Source organism: Elephantulus edwardii, unplaced genomic scaffold (genome assembly GCF_000299155.1).
Source record: "Elephantulus edwardii isolate Elephantulus edwardi_28Jun2011 unplaced genomic scaffold, EleEdw1.0 scaffold00020, whole genome shotgun sequence".
In the NCBI taxonomy this organism is placed as follows: Eukaryota; Metazoa; Chordata; class Mammalia; order Macroscelidea; family Macroscelididae; genus Elephantulus; species Elephantulus edwardii.
The window spans coordinates 11,801,519-11,821,249 of NW_006399770.1; the positions used below are offsets into that span (position 1 = coordinate 11,801,519).

A 19,731-nucleotide genomic window follows, 5' to 3' on the forward strand; every position below is an offset into this window, starting at 1 on the left:
CATACAACTTCGAAATACCACAGAGTATTCAAGTGAAAGAAAAATACACATTCAGACAAAAATCTGCGTATTAAGTATGCATGTGTTTGATTCTTAGGTGCCAAGACCCGGCAATAACTCAATTATTATTCTTCAATAGATAAATGAAGGTATGCCCAGAAAATGGAGTTTTTAATTTATTAATGAAAAGGAAACAAAACAAAATAGAAAACAAACAAAAAAAATCAACAAACCTTGATGATACACCAATAGCATCCTAAGGAAATCTCAAGTGCATTACTCTAAGTGAAAAACCTCAAACTCAAAAGGCTCCACACTGCATATTCCTTTTCATGATATTCTGGGAAAAGCAAAAGCATAGGGACCAAAACCAACAGTCACCAGGGGTTAAGGGCTGGAGGAAAGGCAGAAAGGAGTTTTCTGAAATGACAGAATGCTCTGTAACTTGATTATAGTCATGATTACATAATGGCATAGTGTGTATCAAAACTCCAAACTTCACACTGAAGGATGGGTGAATTATGCCTTAATAAGGCTGACCCCTAGCTCCCAAACCTACAAATGTCAAGACTATTAACTGCAAACATTCACTCAAACGTGGGTATGCACATTAGAGATTCTAATGATAGCGTAGTACTGGGTAAAGTTTAGTTCTGTTACCCAAAGGGTTTGAGCAAGGAGTTTGAACTGACCTAATGGCATCTAACAATAGCAGTCATGGTGATGTAACTGAGTCTTCCCATAGCCATCGAGTGCAGGGTAGAACAGCTCCAAAGGGCTCCTAAGGCTGTAAATCTTTACAGAAACAGACTGCCAATCTTGCTGCTGAAAGGTCAGTGGGTTAGAACCTGAGCTTCTTAGCTTCTCACTAGCAGCTGAGCACAGTGACCATGTGTCCCCCAGGGCACCTTTCAAAGTCAAGAGATGTCCCTAATTTGGTTTGTCAGTTGCTGGATTCTTTTGTCAAAATCTAATTGCTTCAGTCTCAAAAAAATTTAAAAGCAAATTTATTAGAAAATGTTAAAAATAAAAACTGAAATAAGATTATTTTTCATCTATATTAATGAGGATTAAAAAGAACAGCATTTCTCAATATTAGAAAGGAAAAGTATTTACTTGTTTATATAAGTCATTCTATCTCAGTATTTCCACTTGTATGAATTTGTCCTAAAAAGATTATTAAGTGAGTTTATTTACAAGGATACATTTTTTAGGGATATTTTCCTTAGCAATCATCTAGGTCTGAAAAAAAGTATATAACTTGTTAAATGTAATAATATAGTAGTGTAGAGCACAGTGATTATGGATTTATATTCTTGATTATGAACTTGGTAATGAATGAGAAGTCAAACATAACTATATTCTTATTTCAGAATCAAGTTTAAATCAATTAATCTCTCTATATTTCCTTCTCCACTACATGGAATACTAGCATATGCTCTGTGATTTCTAGAAAAAAAATAAATGAGGCTTTACGTGTTAAGTTCTTAGCATAATCTCAGACACATATACAATTCTAATTAATTATTATAATGATTGATATGAGTAATAAGTTTCCTGATCTGTGATCACATCCATGATGTAATGTTATCAGAGTAAAAGCAGGTTGTTGTTGTTAGGTGCCATCGAGTTGAGTATGACTCATATCGACTCTATGAACAACTTATTTTAACACTGTCCTATCCTATGCCATCCTCACAATCTCTGACACTCTTGGTCAAGGTCATGACCTCAGTCACTGTGTCAACCCACCTGGTTAAGAGTCTTCCTTTCTTTCGCTGTCCCTCCACCTCCCGAAACATGATATCCCTCTCCAAGAAATAAACTTAACTAACAATATGTCCAAAGTATGTGAGATTATAGGATAAAATAGTGAGCTTGTTTTAATCAGAATTGTCATGAGTTTCTAGACGTGATTCTGTGGAAGTTGACATCATTCTTGGAACGGTGGAAGATCAGTGTAAGAGAGGAAGACGTTCAATGAGATGGATTGACTTAGTGACTGTAGCTTTGGGATCAAATGTATCAAGGATGATGAGGATAAGACAGGATAAAGCACATTTCATGTCTGTTGAAAGGGTTGTTATGAGTGATTCTTGACACCACGGTACCTAACAACAACAATGCACATCCATAGGGTCTACAATGATATTTTTTTAAAAAGTAAAAATACTCCAACAAAAGATGCTTCAATATTGTTGTTGTTATGTGTCGTCGAATCACCTATGACTCACAGCGATCCTATGCACAGAAGCTCTGAACCTTACTCTATCCTGAGACAGTCTCTCTGTCTCTGACACATCTACCATCATTACTCCAGTTACTATGTCAATTTATCTCACCTGAGGTCTTCCTCTCCTGTGCTGTCCCCCTTCACATTTCCAAGCATGATGGCCTTCTCCAAGGACTAGTCCCTCCTAGCAACATGCGCCGAGTATGTGATACGGAGCCTGAAAATCTTTGCTTCCAAGAAGGGGCTTCATTTCACCCTCTCCAGGACAGAACTATTAGTACTCTAAGCAGTCTAAGAGCGCAATACTCTTCTCTTGCACCTCAATTCAAAGGCATTAATTTTTCTTCGGTCATCTTTGGTCCTTGTCCAGCCCTCTGATGCATAGCAAGTAAGTGTGATGACTATGGTCTGGAGCAGATGCACCTTAATCTTCAGACTGACATCATTGCTCTTTAGCACTCTAGAGAGATCCCTGACAGAAGATTTTTCCTAATGTAATCCATCTTGATTTTATGATTGCTCATGCTAATTGACTGTAGAACCACACAAGCTAAAATTGTTAACAATCTTAATCTCTTCTCCATCTATCATAATGCTGCCAATTGGCCCAGTAGTGAGAATCTTTGTTTTCTTGTTGTTGAGCTTCAATCCATATTGTAGACTACAGTCTCTCTGCAGCAAATCCTGCAGGTACTCCTCAGTTTCAGCAAGCAAGGTTGGTCATCTACATTGCATAAGATTTTGATGAGTCTTCCTTAACCCTGATGCCACATTTTTCCTCATAAAGTTCAGCATCCTAGTATTACTGTGCTAGAATACAGGTATTTAATATTTATTTCTGTTTTGCTTCCTTACTTTCAAATTTAGTAATGGGCACAAATTACGTATGTGTTTGTTGGCCTTTTAACCAAAGGGAACTCTGCTGGCCTAGTAGTAAGAAACTGCACTGCAATCCCAAAGGCAGTCGGCTGAAAGCCACCACCGGCTTCATGGGAGAAGATAGAAAATCTCAACCCAGGCAATTTATAGCTTCTGAAAACCTTCTGGAGGTTCCGCTATGATTTGTTTCCAATGCGACTGCACACAACAACACACAATGAGGAAACTCTGGTGGCCTAGTGTTAAGGGGCTGTGATATCAACACGACAGAGGTTGTTCAAATCAGCCAGCTGGGGCAACTTATTGCCTCGGAAAATCCACTGGACGTCAGCTCTGAGTTGGTTCTGATTTGATAGAAGAGAATAACAAGAAGTCCCTAGAGCTCTTTTATTGTTTTTAAAGACTATAAAATGAGTTGCTTCCAGTTTATTTTCCCACTCTATTTCAAATATAATTTTACCACTTCCTTACAGAAAAGTTCCACAGTGCTGTAGTGCTCCTGACTGTGATATCAACAGTATCCACCAGAAGAAAACAAATCTGAGAAAAGGCTGAATGAGTATGTGTGATTTTCCATGTATGACTAATGAGGTGCACCTTGCAAATGAGTCTTTAAACCAACCATTGTTTTATTCTTTCCTTCATTAACTTACGACTGAATGAATCATATAATTTTAAGGTGCTGTCATCAAGTTTGCATTTATTCACACAAATGAAAAAACTTGGTGTCTATATTAGAAAGCAATTAACTAAAAGATGCTTTTATAAATTGCCTGTTAAGTGAAAAACTGTGGCTGTTATTATCCAGATAGTATATTATGATTTACAAATAGTGTGGAAAAAGAAATGCTGAAAATATGTGAGCATAAATAGGAAAAATGACATATGGCAAAGTAGTAACAGAATGTGTTAGTTTTTTTAACCTAAAATGTTGATGCTTCTTGGAATTTTTAAACTTTTACTTTCAACTTTGTTTTTTCCCAAGCAAAATTAAATTTAACAAATGAGAACAAATTATAGCATGTAAACATTACTTCATTTCAAATATTTTTACAAGCACTTAAATCTTAGTTTAAGGAACAAGAAACAAAATATGAATACTCTTAATTTCATGACCTATTTCAGTAGCTAATCACTAATAAAGTTGCTTTGACAAGATATTACGGTTATATTACAGCTCAGCAGCGATGTAGAACAAAGATTTGAATTACAGAAAAGCAACTACCTTTAAATGGGTGCCACAGTTGTTCACACAAAGCATTCTGCAACCTCAAAGGAATACAATGCAGGGAACACAGGAATGTATAATCCTTGGCAGGAAACCACAGGACTGGTATTGCTATTGCTATGACACTACTTCATGCAACATTTTATGCTAAAACATTTTCTGCCACATGTGTGATGCATAACATAGACAATCTGTATAAATGTTTATGTCAGTTATATTTATAGGGGTATCCTAGTATGAAATAATGTAAAACTATTAAAGGAATTACTATTGTTCCAAGAGGCAATTCACTTTTGTTAGGGTTAGGGTTAGAACTGTTGCACTGCCAACCCAAAGGCATGTGGTTCAAATCCACTGCTTCTCCACAAGAGAATAATGGCCAATCTCCTCCCATGTGATTTACAGCCTCTGAGAAAACCTGTTGGAGGGTCACCTATGAGTCAATTCCAAGAAATGGTACATACCAGTACACCCACAACAGTACCAGAAAGTCAATTTGTGATTGCTATTATCCCACAGGGGAAACTTTATCGTATTAATTTTTCAGTTAAGAGATGAGAATAATTTGCCCAATCTCACTTCATGTTAAGCAGCTGAACCAGACTTCAACTTCCAGGACTATGAGTCCACCTTCCAATTCTGCCTAAACTCCAAACTTCACCTGGATCCCTGAGATCCTAGAAAATTTTAATTATCGGTGTGAAGATCAATGCATATGCTTCCTTAAGTCACTGGGGGTTTTCTTAGAACTTTCTAATTTATATAATTTTCATTTGCAATTACCATAGTAATTAAATATGACACTTTACTCCAGGCATTAATGAGTTGTAGCTTGCTCTATGACACATACGGACAATAACAATGATGCCAGTTTGAGAACTAAGATGTGTCTGTCTGATTCAGGCAACAGTCTTTTCCTTTCACTTGCTATGCATCTGAGAGCTGGAGAGTGAATAAGGATGGCTGAAGAAGAATTGATGCCTTTGAGCTATGGCATTGGATAAGAGCACTGAACATGCCATAGTTGCCAAAAAGAACAAATATATCTTGGAGAGAGTACAGCCAGAGTGCTCTTTGGAGGCAAAGATGATAAGCGTTACCCAACTACTTTGCATGTTACTAGAAGCAGCTATTCCTTAGAGAGGGACACGATGCTCGGAGGAGTAGAGAGTCTATGATGGAGAGGAAGGTCCTTAATCAGGTGGACTGACACATTGACTACTGTGATGGGCTTTAGTGTGTCCGTAAGTGTGAGCCTGGCACAGAATTGGACAGAATTCAGATTTGTTGTTCAGAGGGTCGCTATGGGTTGTACTTGACTCAACGGCACATGACAACAACAGGGGGTAACGTACTAAAAGTGGGCTGGGAGATTCCTAAGAAGCCTGAGGTGATAACATACGAGAATAATGAAAGAATTAAACGCCTTTAATTGCTTACAATGTAAGGATTCACTTTTTAGCCTGGTACAAAAGCCCTTAATGAATATTTACAAAAAGTGATAAAGAATACTCGTGCATTTTATTTCAGTTTGCATCTCATACCTTGGGACTGGCTTATTAATGAATTTTGCTTATATTTCAGGTAATGTGTCTTGAAAATTATAGGTATTTTTAACGTGTGTTGTTTATGTTTTACACTTTGCCACTAGCTATTTATAAATTGTTTTCAACTACTTTTGATAACCTTAATTTAGAATAAATACTTGAGACTCTATTTTCCAATTATCAATTCCAAGAATTAAATAGTAATTTTTATTTCCTCCTTCATGAAATCTGAAAATTAAAATGCTTTCAACATATTTTTAGTATTTAGAATTTCTGCTTGCCATTTATTATTATTTTAAATATCTTCTAATTAAATAAATTTGGTACTTACTGTTACTAAACTCTCATTGCTGTAGAGTCAGTACTGACTCAGTTGACCCTCCTGTGGGTTTTCAGAAGCTGTAAATCCCATGAGAGAAGACTGTATGGAGAAGCTGATGGATTCCAACCACCTGCCTTGGGGTTGGCATCACAATTCCTTATCCACTACTACTCTTATGTACCATCAGTACATAAGATTGTTAACAAAAACGTATTTCTCCTTAAGTGAAGAGTCCTGCTTCTAGATAAAAACCTCTATACGATTTCATGGACTGAGTAATAGGAATTTACAAAAGTTTACCTCGCAGATCACAGGGGCAAGCTATTCTTCTAAATGACCTGGTGCACACCGCATTACATTCTCTGAAGGGTGTTAGCCAAGGACCTAGGCCTCCTCTAGTGGACCTCAGTGCTATCTGGTGTATCTGTATGGCTAGTCTGGTGCCTCATACTGAGGTATCTTTTGTGGAGGTCTTTGACCTTTGACAGAAACTTGCCTCAGGTACCTCTGCTGGAGTCTCCTTAACACAGGGAAAGTGGAGGACTTTAACGACACCTTACGGAGTAGTTCTACTCTGTCCTATACTGTTGCTATGACTCAGAATTGCCTCAATAACAATAGCTTTGGTTAATTCTTTAAGCCTAGAGGTTTAGATATTTTATCTGGACAAAATTTTTCTTAAAGCATATTTGTGAGTATTGTTATTGCTTCCTGTGTTCATATACTCAGGATCTGTAATGATTCAGATGGTAGACTGTATGGACACATTCAGTGTATCTATTCTTTTTTTCAGAACCATTATATGCTATTTTAATTTTACTGTGTATTCTCAAATCTACCCTCAATATCAAATTTCATAGAGTTTTCAGAGGCATTTTATTTAGGAAATGGATGCCAACTTTGATGAATGTTGATTGTAGAGGGGCTTCAAGCCCTTTGTTCACAGGGCCACTATGAGTTGTGCTCAACTCAAAGACAATCAACGACAACAACAACAACAACCACCTCTACACCACCGCCCTTAATATAACTGCTCTGTGTCATTTTCTTGGCTGTAATCTTACATTAGTTTTTACATTAGTTTTAACTTTGCCACTGCATTATCTGTTTCCTTATATTCGTTTTCTATGTACTAGCTATCACTCATCTCTTACTTCACATGTGCGCTTTAATTTTCCTGAGAGTGGAAAGAAGATGACATGTATATGAAATGAAATTATATTTCTTTATGTTAATATTGTTAATATTATTTCCCAAATATCTTCTCTCTCCTCTTCTATATCATAGAAAAATTTTAAATGACTTAAGTAATTTTCCTATGTTTCCTTTTCACATTTGGATTAGGGTAAATGCATTTTCATAAAATTCAAGGCAATGGAATTCTTATTTATTTCCAATAACAGCCTAGAAACTTCCACTTTAGCTGAAGTGCTAGAGGAAAAGTTTCATTATCTTCATTTTAAAAAATTGTCTGGCAGGCAGAGGGAGTGGGAGAAGAAGCTGGAAAAACTGGCATTCTTGGTGTAGTGATAGTGTTTCTACACTATTTTATTCTTGTTTGTTTAAATGCTGGACAGACTACTGTTCAGCTTAAGCCGTGCTGCCTTCCTAGAGTTCTTTGATAGAGTTGATGTTGTTACTGCTTTTTGAATAAAGGTAACACCTATCCTGTTTTGCTGATACTCACTCATTTTAGAAAAAAGATTCTTTCATCTGACATAAACCTATAATATTAAGGAGCCTGCTGAGGGAACAGAAAGCATCTTCTCTGGAAGACTTGCTTAGCTTCCGTTTTCTTATTTACTACTCCTGTCTCAATAAGGTGATAGTACAATGCATTGAAGCATACTCTTAGTGGAATGGGTTCTTTCTTAACTGAGTGACAATGCTTATCTTATCCTCATTCTTTGAAATACTAGGATATAAGCTGGATCTAAGAATCCACATAGGCAGTGAAGAGTTTCGGTTGTGCCATGTGTTATGTCTTCACTGCAAACTGAAAGTGCAGCACTTTGAATCTACCATGGTTCTGCTGGCAGATAGGAAGATCCTTCGGGTAAAAACTCACATAACATTGAAATCCCAGAGAGGGATTTTTATGAGTCTGAATCAAATTGAGAACAGCGGAAGTTTTGTGGGTATTGCTACGCACTGGAACGCTAACTAAAATATTGATAGTTTGAACCCACCTGGCTGATTTTATCTATATTCAGTCTAGCTCTGGTGGCCTTATGGATAAAGAATTGCACTGTCAATCAGAGGCAATGAGTTGAGGTGAATTTATATCTATCTATATAGCTTTGAATCATTAAAAAAAGAAATCTTTGAAATATTTATTGATAAATATTGCTTCTCAGCCTTTTGGCTAAGATCAAGTGAAGTATTTCTTGATAAATAGTCCATATCAGTGTACTTATATTTACTTGACTTTCACTAAATTTTTATTTTACCATAAAAGTAATTAACACATATAATTAGAAATTAAATTGGGAATTATTGGGGAAGGTGTGTGTTAGGATTGTATCTTTTCACCACACTTATTCAATCTGGATGTTATGCAAATAATTCAAGAACCTAGAAGACATTCAAGTAGAATTCAGTATCAGAACTGGAGGATAACTCATTAACAACTTTGTTTCCTAAAGAGATGTGGAATTAAGTCCCTGTTGATGAAGATTATTGATGTTATCTATCAGTACAAAATACACCTCAACATAAAGAAACCAAAAATCCTCACAAAAGAATAAATAGGCAGGATCTTGGTCAGTCCAAAAAAATATTGAAATCAAATTTGCATTTTAAGGACTTGAGTCCTTAATTAGCATCTACGAAAGCAACAGTCATGATACAAAACAACACATTGCATTGGAGAAGTATGTTGCAAAAGACTTCCTTAAAATTTAAAGGAAACTACTCTGAGGACTAAGTGCACCTGACCCAAGCATGCAAGGTATTTTCGCAGATGAGTATCTGTATGCTGAGCAAATTAAGCAAGAAACTAAACTCTGAGGAAGAATGTGGCATCAGGATTGGAGGAAGCCTCATAAATAACCTTCTTATCTGGATGACATGGCACTGCTTGCTGAAAGTGAAGGGAATTTGAACCACTTGTTGTAGAAGATTATACACTGAAGTCTTCAAAAGGAATTGCAACTCAATGGAAAGAAAAAAAGATTATTGCCACTGGACCGGCAGGTAATATCACACTGGATGGAGAAAGGAATGAGACTGTAAATTATTTCTTAGTTGGATCCACAATCAATATACACTTGGTACCAGCAGTCAGGAGATCAGGAGATGTAGTGCACTGGGAAAGTTTTCAGTCAGGGACCTCTCCAAATTAGTGAGAAGCAATTATTTCAAGGTGCACTAGTTTTTTAGGCCATAATCTTTTCAATCACTTTTTATGTATCTGGACAGTAACTAAGGATGACAAAAGTAACAATGATGTCTTTGAAATGTGCTGTTGAAGAGTGGCATCCCATGGGCTGCCAAAGAACAAACAAATATATTATGGAGAAGGTCCAGCAAGAGTGTTCTTTGGAGGCAAAAATGATGAAGTTTCGTCTCACATCGTTTGAGCATGTTTCTAGGAGAGGTTATTCCTTGGGGAGGGACATCAAGCTTGGGAAGGTAGAGGGATGGTGAAGGAGAGGAAGAACCTCAGCTATACAGGTTGACACAGTGATCGCAACAATAGGCTTGAGTGTGTCAGAGATTGTGAGGATGGGCAGAGGATTGGACAGTGTTTAGAATGGTTGCACACAGGTGCTATAAATTGCACTTGATGGCACCTAACAACAAAATAACAACAAGTATATGGGGGAAAAAAATCAATGCCTTGTAGTTGTAATGTTGGGGAAGAGTGCTGAATATCCCATGGGTTTCCAAAAGAACAAACAGATATGTGTTACAGAAGGTGCCACCAGAGTGCTCCTTGAAAGCAAGGATGGCAAAGTTAGTCCCAAATATTTTGAGCATGTTGTGAGAAGAGACTATTCCTAGGAGAGGGAGATCATGCTTAAAATGGTAGAGGGGCCAGTGAAGGAAAGGAAGGAAGACTTTCTGTGAGATGGATTAATACAGTGACTGTGAAAATGGCTCAAGCATATTGGGGATGATAAAGATAGTGCAGGATAGGACAGGGTACAGATCTACTGTTCAAAGGGTAGCTATGAGTCATATGTGACTTGACAACACCTAACAACAACACAAAGGTACATGGTAGCGGGAGCTCTGGTGGCCTAGAGATGAGAAGATGCTCCGCCTAGCCAAAGGCACAATTTGAATCTATCAGCTTCTCTGTGACAGAAAGATTGCTAATTTCCACCCATGTGATCTACATCCTCTGAAAACTCTCTGGAAAGTCAGCTGCCAGTCAGGATTTGACAGCACACAAGCACAGCAGCGGCAGTACACAGGAGGAAAACGGACAATAGAAAGGAAGCCTGAAGAGGAGCTGAGGTATTTGGATAAAGGTGCTGACAAAGAATGAAGAACAATTTGTCTTTGAAGAAGCACACCGAGAACATGCTCCTTAGAAGTGAGAATGGCAAGACTTCATCTTATGAAGTACACGAAGCAGCTATGAATTACATCCAATTAGGCGGCATCTCACATACTTTGGACATGTTGTTGCTGTTAAGTGTTATCAAGCCAAGTATGATCCATAGTGACCCGATGAGTAATAGACCTGAATCATGTCCTATGCTGTGCCATCTTCACAATCTCTGACACAGCAGCACCCACAGCTGCAGCCTCGGTGTTAATTCATCTGGTTGAGGGTCTTCCTCTCTTTGGCAACTCCTCTCCTTTTCCAAGCATGATGCCCCTCTCCAAGGAACAGCCTCTCTCACAAACATGCCCAAAGTATGTGAGATGAAGCTTTATCACCTTTGCCTCCAACGACTACTCTGGCTGTACCTTCTCAAGACATACCTGGTTTTTTCCTTTAGACAGTTCATGATATCCTGAATACTCTTTTCCAACACCATGGTTCAAAGGTTATCAATTAATCTGTCATCCTTCTTCACTGTCCAGCTCTCAGCAGAACCTCAAGTGACTGAAAGGACCAAAGTCTGTGCACTTTAGTCATTAAATAACATCACTGCTCCTCAATAATTCTATGTCAAATACGTTAGATATGAAGAGTGTGGCACAAGGCAGGACAGGGTTCACATCTGTTGTTCATAGGGTCACTATGGGTTGTATTTGACTTAATGGCACCGAATTAGCAACAACAACAACAACAACAACAGGTGACAACTAACAAAATTTATTAAGGACTTAGTTTTCTCTGAAGTGCTCTCTTATGAAGTCAGTGAAATTGCACAATAAGCACGTGAGTGAGGTCCAAACTTTTATAAATTAGAAAACTGACTCATAAGCATTTATGGTTTTCAAAGTTAAAAGCATTTAAATTTCACATTTAAAGCATGACGCCAGAATCAACACACTAGACTGTATTGTGTCTAACTGTATAATGCATTACAATTGTGTTAACAATTTACTGCTGTTGTTCGTTTCAGCTAGGTTAATTCTGACACGGAAACTCCGTGTATTATAAACTGCTCCATTGGGTTTTCTTGGCCATAATTTTAATGGAAGCAGATTTCCAGTATTTTGCTTCCACGATCCATCTGGATGAGTTCAAACTACCAGTCTTTATATTAGAAGTCAAGCAAAAACTGTTTCTGCCACCCAAGGACCTTCCTATACAATTTACTAGTGACATACATTTAGGCTTCTAATGCTTTGATAATACAATAGATTTTAATGAAGGGTAACTTGAACATTTAATGGGCACTGGAATATGATGGGCCATTTTCCACAGATGAATAATTCTTTTCATAAAACCAAATGCAATCAATGTACAAATTTACTCAGCTTTCAGAAAAATCATGACTTTTCCTCATAAAATATGGTAATTAACCAGATGACAAACTCTCTGTAATTAAAGGATAAATTGCTGGCATAAAAATAAAGAATGCTTGCATGCTATAATTACTCTGTAGCTTACAGTTTATCAAACATGTGCTTTGAACACAAGAGGTTATATAAGTACATAACTTATGAAAGAAACATTTTGCTTTGCGTTCTTTGTACAACACTGATAGTCAGAAAATGATAGCTTGGCTTAATACTATGAAAACTCCTGACCATGTCTGCACATCAAACCTCACCAGAGGCCTCCCTTTTTTGCCTTCACGGGTCAGCTTTAAGGATCTAATGCTACTGTTCAACTATCAATTACTGAAGCTCAAACTACAGGAAGAAAATTTACACTTACTTTCTTCACACTATGGGACTATGATGAAAAGCAAAATATTTATCTCAGATGCTCAGAGAAGGAAGAGGAAGCTGTTGTGAGCGTTCCTTCATTGATTGCCTCCCTCCTGATGAGCTTCCTGACTGAAGAGCACAAATGCACGCTTTGTCAGCAGCAGAGCTCCAGAGAGAAGCTAAGACAGATTCCCAGTCCCTCAATTCATGGTCTTTGCAGCGTCTGTGTGGGTGCTGAGAATAGACCACAGAGTGGTCATCCTGCCTTGTTGACTGTCATTGACTGAGAATGAGCTGAGTTGAAAAAAAAGTTGGGTTCAGTAGGGTGTGGTGTGAACAGGGACCAGAAAAGGATGGCCACTATCACCACTCCTATTCAATATTGCATTGGAAATTCTAACCAGGACAGTGAGACAAGAGAAGGTAGTAAGAGATATCTAAATTGATAAAGAGGTGGTGATATTGCCACTCACGCAGATAACCTGATCGTCAGCATAAGTGACCACCGATAATGAAAACCCCAAAGACTCAACATAAACACTGTTACTCCTAGTAGACCAATTTAGTCCAGCGGCAGGCTACAGGATCAACATTCAAAAATCAGCTGGAATTCTCTAAAACAACAAAGAAACTCTGGACAAGGAAACTAGAAAAGCAATACCATTTACAAGATGAAATACTTTTATTCATTTCATTTGGGAAATTCATGTAGGCTATTCCCAGCACACACACAGACGCTGCGAAGACCATGAATTGAGGGACTGGGAATCTGTCTTAGCTTCTCTCTGGAGCTCTGCTGCTGACAAAGCGTGCATTTGTGCTCTTCAGTCAGGAAGCTCATCAGGAGGGAGGCAATCAATGAAGGAACGCTCACAACAGCTTCCTCTTCCTTCTCTGAGCATCTGAGATGAATTTTTTGCTTTTCATCATAGTCCCGTGAAATGAGAAGAAAAAATGGGCGGGGGGCAATCTAACTAGAGACATAAAATATCTTTATAAAGAAAAACTATAAAATATTGCTAAAAGAAAGAAGGAGACCTAACTAAATGAAAAAAATATTCCCTGTCCAGGAGCAGAAAGACTTAACATTGTAAAAATGACAAACCTACAGGTTAATGCACATAGTAATTTCAATCTTCAAGGAGACAGAAAAGGTGACTTTAAGTTTCATTTGGAAAGGAAAGAGACCCTGATTTAAAAAAAAACTTCTGAAAAACAAAAATGTAGTAGGATCACTTTCTGATCTCAAAACCTATGATTAATTCCCCCCAAAGGGTCATGTAATTTGATGGAGGGCATGAGGGAAATGTAAAGGATCCAGTGTGAAAAACAATGTATTTGAATTCTGTAAATAAACTAGTATAAAAAATAATGTAAAATAGAAGGCCTATGAATGATTGTGTGAGACAAAATGTAAATGAAAGATTGTATAAAACAATGCATATGAATGAAATATATGGAAAAAGTATTATTATATGAAAACCAATAAAATATTTAAAATTAAAATCAAACGCTTAAACAGCTGTAGTAATCAAAATAGCATGGTACTGGTTCAAGGATAAATACATAGTGAAAAAGAACTGAAAACCCAGAAATCAAAATCAACCCATCTATCTATGGTAAATCATTTATCTAAGGTAAATTATCCTGAAAAAACTATTCAGGATGCTTGACCCTATGAAGAAGAATGTGGCATCAGGATCAGAGGAAGATTTATCAACAACCTATGTTATGCCAATGATACAACCTTACTTGCTGAAAGTGAGGAATACCTGAATCTCTTGCTACAGAAGATCAAACAATGTAGCCTTCAATATGAATTGTTCTCAATGTAAGAAAAAATTCTTACCATTGGACTGACAGACAGCATCATCATAGATGGAGAAAAGGTTGAAACTTACAATAATTTTCATTTTACTTGGATTCACTATCAATATCTTTGGTACTAGCAATGACATCAAGAGACTTCTTGCCCTCGGAAAGTCTAGTCAAGGTCTTCTCTAAATTACTAAGGGAAAATGCTGCCAGTTTAAGCACTAAGGTGCACTTGTTTCAGGCCCTGTTGGGTTTTTTTTTTTTTTAATCACCTGCTTTGTATCTGAGAGTTGGACAAAGAATAAGGATGGCAGAATTAACTGCCAAAAGAAAAAACAGAAATACCCTGGACAAAGTACAGCCACAGTTCTCTTGGGGGTGAAAGTAATAAAGCTCATCTCACATACTTTGGGCATGTTGCTAGAAGAGGTTATTCCTTAGAGATGGACATTATGCTTGGAAAGATGGAGAGTTGTTGAAAGAAAGGAAGACCTTCAACCAGATGGGACTAACACAGTGACTGCATCAATCGACTTTAGTGTGTCAGAGATGATACAGGATAAGACAGGGTTCATAAATGTTGTTCAGAGGATTGCTGTAAGCTGTATTCAATTCTAATGAAGGTAACAACAACAAACACAAAAAGTAAATTGATATTTGACAAGGAAACAAAACCCATTAAATGGGGAAATGACAGCCTCTTTAATAAATAGTGCTGGCAAAACCGGGTCTCTATCTGTAGAATATTGAAATAAGATCCACATTTCACACCATACACAAAACCGACTAAAAGTGGATCAGACAAAGAAACTCCCTATGACCCAACTATTCCACTTGTAGGAATATATTCCAAGGAAATTGGAACTGAGACACAAATGGAGGTCTGTACACCAGTGTTCATAGCAGCATTATTCACCATCTCAAGGATATGGAAACAGCCCTAATGTCCAACCACAACTGAATGGATTGAAAAATTGTGGTACATTCACACAATGGAATACTAAGAAGCACTCAGGAGCAATTATTTAGAAAAATATTCCATAACTTGGTAGAAACTGGAGAGCTTTATGTTGAGTGAACTAACTCAATCTCATAAGGACAGATACTGTGTAAGACCATTATTGTAAAACTATAAGGATAACTAGTAAAACATATATGAGCACCAAAGAGGGGAAGGGGTGGTAGCAGAGGGGTTACAATGGATAAGAACAAAACGACAGAGTTTCACAGTTTGGTGGGTTGAGGGGGTGGAACAAAGAAATGGGTTGTATCTGGCGATGACTTGAAAAGACAGGGTAATGATGGGCAAGGTCTAATGGTGATTAATTTTATAAAGCATAATGGTGTCTCTCTGGAGACTAAGGTGCGTCTGATGGAGGCCATGGTCTTTGCTATCACTTGTTATGCATCAGAGAGTTGGACAATGACTAAGGAGCATAGAAGGAGAATTGATGCCTTTGAGCTGTGGTGCTGGAAAAGAGTATTGAGAATACCATGGACTGCTAGGAAAACAAACAGATTCATCCTGGAGAGGGTTAAACCAGGCGGCTCCTTGGAGGCAAGGATTCTGAGGTTCCGTCTAACATACTTTGGACATGTTGTAAGGAGGGACAGGTCCTTGGAGAGGGACATCATGCTGGGTAGGGTGGAGGGACAGCACAGGAGGGGAAGGCCCTCTATGAGGTGGACTGATTCAGTGACTGGGATAATTGGGATGGGAGTGTCAGAGACAACGTGATTGGCACAGGACAGAGCAGAGTTTAGGTCTGTTGTACTTAGGGTCATTATGAGTCGCAAGTGACTCGATGGCACGTAACAACAACAACAAATGCATGATAATGATTGTATAAAATACAATATGAGTGAAGAATAGTATAAAGCACAATGTGTACCAACTTTGTAAGCAAACTAATATAAAATAAAAAAGATTAAAAAAAAATTGGGTCAGAGACCTAGGGACAATAAAGATCACAGGAGACAAAGTGGCAATGAATTTAGAAGTCTTAGTCCATGGCACAAATAAGCTTAAAAACATAGCCCACAATATACAACCAGTAAAGGATAAAACCAATGAATGGGACCTTTTTAAAATCAAATTCCCTTGTGCATCATAAACTTTCTTCAATAAGTGGTAAAGAGAGCTCACAGACTGGGAAAAGCCTTTGGTAATGACAGTTCAGACATGGATCTTATAACTAAAGTTTACATATTACTTCAGGGCTTTGACAAGAAAAAAACCCCTTGTAATTAAATCACAAAATGAACAAAAGATAGGTAAAGTTTCTTTTTAAAAATTTTTCCAATATTTCTTTTTTTGTTTGTTATTTTTTTCCTTTTTTATTATTACTAATTTTAATGACAGTTTACAGAGACTTTGGATTTCCATTCATTCACTGTTGCACTTTTCTCCCTGCCCAACCTCTCCCACCCAGTTTGCTCTTCTCTTTGAAAAGGAAAAGAAAAATTCTTTCATTGTTATACAATCCCTCCCCCCAAGTCTACTCCACTATGCAGCCTTTGTTCTGGACTCCTGTCATGACAATACCTAATCATATATCCCTTTTAAACAGTTCTCTCATCTGTTTCAATGCAGTATACATAATTTATCCCATTTTTCTCAGTCTCCCTCCAACCCTGATGTGAGTCTTGTTGATTTTCAGTACTTCTTCATGTGTCATTAGCTGTCTGAATCCCTTCCTTTTTAAAGAGATTCAGATGGCTAACAAACACATGAAGTATTAAAAATCACTATAAAGAGGCAAATCAAAATAATGATGATAAACTACTTCATTCCAGCAACAGTAGAAAAGTGTAACAATACAGAAAACTATTAAGGTTGGAGAATATGTGGAGAGGTTAGAACTCTTATGCTTTACCGGTGGAATTGTGAAATAGTACAACTGCTAGGGAAAGCAATTTGGCATTTCCTGAAAAAGTTGGAAACAGACATTCCATCTGGCTCAGTTATTTCACTGCTAGGAATATAGTCCAAGGAAATCAGAACTGAGACATAAATGGACATATGTACATCTATGTTCATGTTGCTATTGTTGTGGAATGCCATCGAGTTGAGCATGACTCATGACAACCCTATGAACAAAAGGCCTGAAGCCTTTCTATAATTATCATTATTTATCAATGTTCATAGAGATTCCAGAGGCATGTTGTTTAAGAAGTGATGCCAAAAACAGTGTTATTAAAAAAACAGCAAAAAAATGGAAACAGCCCAAACCCATTATCCAATGAAGGGACTGAAAAACCACGGTGCATTTACACAATGGAATACTAAGCAGCACTAAGGAATAATGACTTTATAAAATACTATATAATTTGGGAGAGATTAAAGAGCATTATACTGAGTGAAATAACTCAGTCATATAAGGACAAATATTGCATATGTCCATTATTGTGAAAACAAGAGGATAATTGAGTAAGATACGCATAAATGTTCTAAAGAGAAGAGGAAGAACAAAAAGGAGAAAATCACTAGGATATCAGAAGTTAGTGGGCAAGGAGTGGGGGTGAAAAATAAAAAAGAGTCAATGAGGACTTGAAGATAAGGGATGATAAATGGCATAGATTAATAAAAATTAATTATATAAAATATAGTGTATATAATAAAAAGACTCGACAGCATATAACAACAACGATACTAGCTTGAAATCAACATCATAAAAGGAAACTTCTATACTCAGATCTTTCTGGCAATTGCTTAGCATGCAACTTCTATGTTGACTGCCATGCCAAATGAGACCTTGACCTTCAAATCAAAGTGCTGCATGGTCTGGCGTTATTCACCCTACCTGAATCTCAGTGCTTCCTTGATTAGAAGCACACACAAATGCTATTCTCTTTAATGTGTCATGTGTCAATGTACGAAGGTCTAACTTGTATTTGTTAAGTATTTTCTAATGTGAATAGAGCATGTAATAATGAAAAGTATTTGTTAAAAACGCACATATACTCTAGTTGTAGTATTTTTTTCCCTTTACGTGTAAGAACATTCCATAATGTTCCTTATTTAGAAGCTGAGCCTTTCAGGGACTTAGCTTTTTGCATGAAGGATACAAAAAGATAAAACAATATGATTTTTCCAAGAAAAAGAAATCCCTTCAGTTGTTAAATTTCTTACTAAAAAAAAAAATATCAACTCTGTTATTGCTTTAGTAAACAACAATAAATGTGCAGATATTCTGCAGATATACATGCAGGGATAATTGTTCATTTGCTTCAAATACTAATCACATTTTAAGATTTAAATTGTGCATCACCTGTACAGCTGTTACCTTTTCCAAAGGACTTTCTACTCGAGGAATGCTGATCATTGGCATCTGTGCCAGATTATCCATGTGTATATGCTCATTTTCTGGTTGTTTTCCTTTGAAATTATTTACCACGCACACAACCTAAAATTTTAGAAAAAAATTACAGTTAAAACAAAACCATGCTCCCTCTGACAAGGCCTCTCTTTGAGTAGCTTAATAAATCTAATCAGAGCACTAATGCATTAAAATGATTTTAAATATTTCATGTATCTGACTTTACAGTTGGATTTCTTGTGCACACATTTTATAACTACTGCAGTGTAGCTCAATTCATAATGCAATTATATTCCAAAATATTCATTATTTTAGGCATAGTCAATACTCAAATCAATCCAAAAATAACATTCTAACCTTATAAAAATTCATAGCAAGCTAACCTTTCTGTAATGTAGCTAACCTACAACTTAATTTAAATGCTAATTATTTCCCATTGCTTCCAATCATTATATTCATAATAAACCTTCTGCAATTGGCACCCTCAAATTTAGTAGCTACCCTTTAATTAACCTGGTTTATTGTCTACTATTATATCCCACACACAGTTGGCATTTTAACAATAGATTACTTAAACTCGCCCTAAAATAGAAGACCCTTCACAAAAAGGAAATTGATACTTTTTTCAATTGATCAACACCAATAGGTGCAGAATTGTAATTAACCTAGAGGTTTTCTAACTCTGTTGTTCATAAAAAAATGTTACAGCACTGTTAAAAATGAACATTCTTAATATTTCCCATTATATTTTGGTTTGGAAGGGTGAGCATGACAATTAAAATACATGATTTTGAAAATTCATTCCAGAAGTTTCTGAGGCAGGTTGATCAATATTTTCAGAAACTATAAATGAACACTGGACAAATTATCTGCTATTGTTTGCTTATATTAACTATGCAATATTCTTGAGCTTTCTTTTTTGTGCTTTATATTCTATTATCAAACCAACATTCATTACTTACTTGATATTAAAATGTCAGCAGTCAACATTTTTGGAATCACAGAAGCCAAGAAAGCGTAAGATACAAGCTGTCAGATCAGGGGTTGGACAATGGAAGATATCTTCTGAAGGGACTTGGCAGATGAGAAGGGTTATCCTGGTGGAG

At 36.9% G+C, this 19,731-nt stretch overlaps 1 protein-coding gene across 2 annotated transcripts in view; it reads right to left on the bottom strand.

Moving 5' to 3' along the window:
* The window catches only part of LOC102864656 (lipid phosphate phosphatase-related protein type 5-like), a 248,951-nt gene that overhangs the window by 18,927 nt on the left and 210,293 nt on the right, over window positions 1-19,731 (bottom strand). The window contains exon 5 of one of the 2 annotated variants that reach the window (XM_006882432.1): window positions 18,578-18,712. In XM_006882432.1, the coding sequence (XP_006882494.1) occupies window positions 18,578-18,712 (135 nt within the window). The remainder of the gene's footprint in view (window positions 1-18,577; window positions 18,713-19,731) is intronic. The other variant, XM_006882433.1, reaches the window with a different exon arrangement.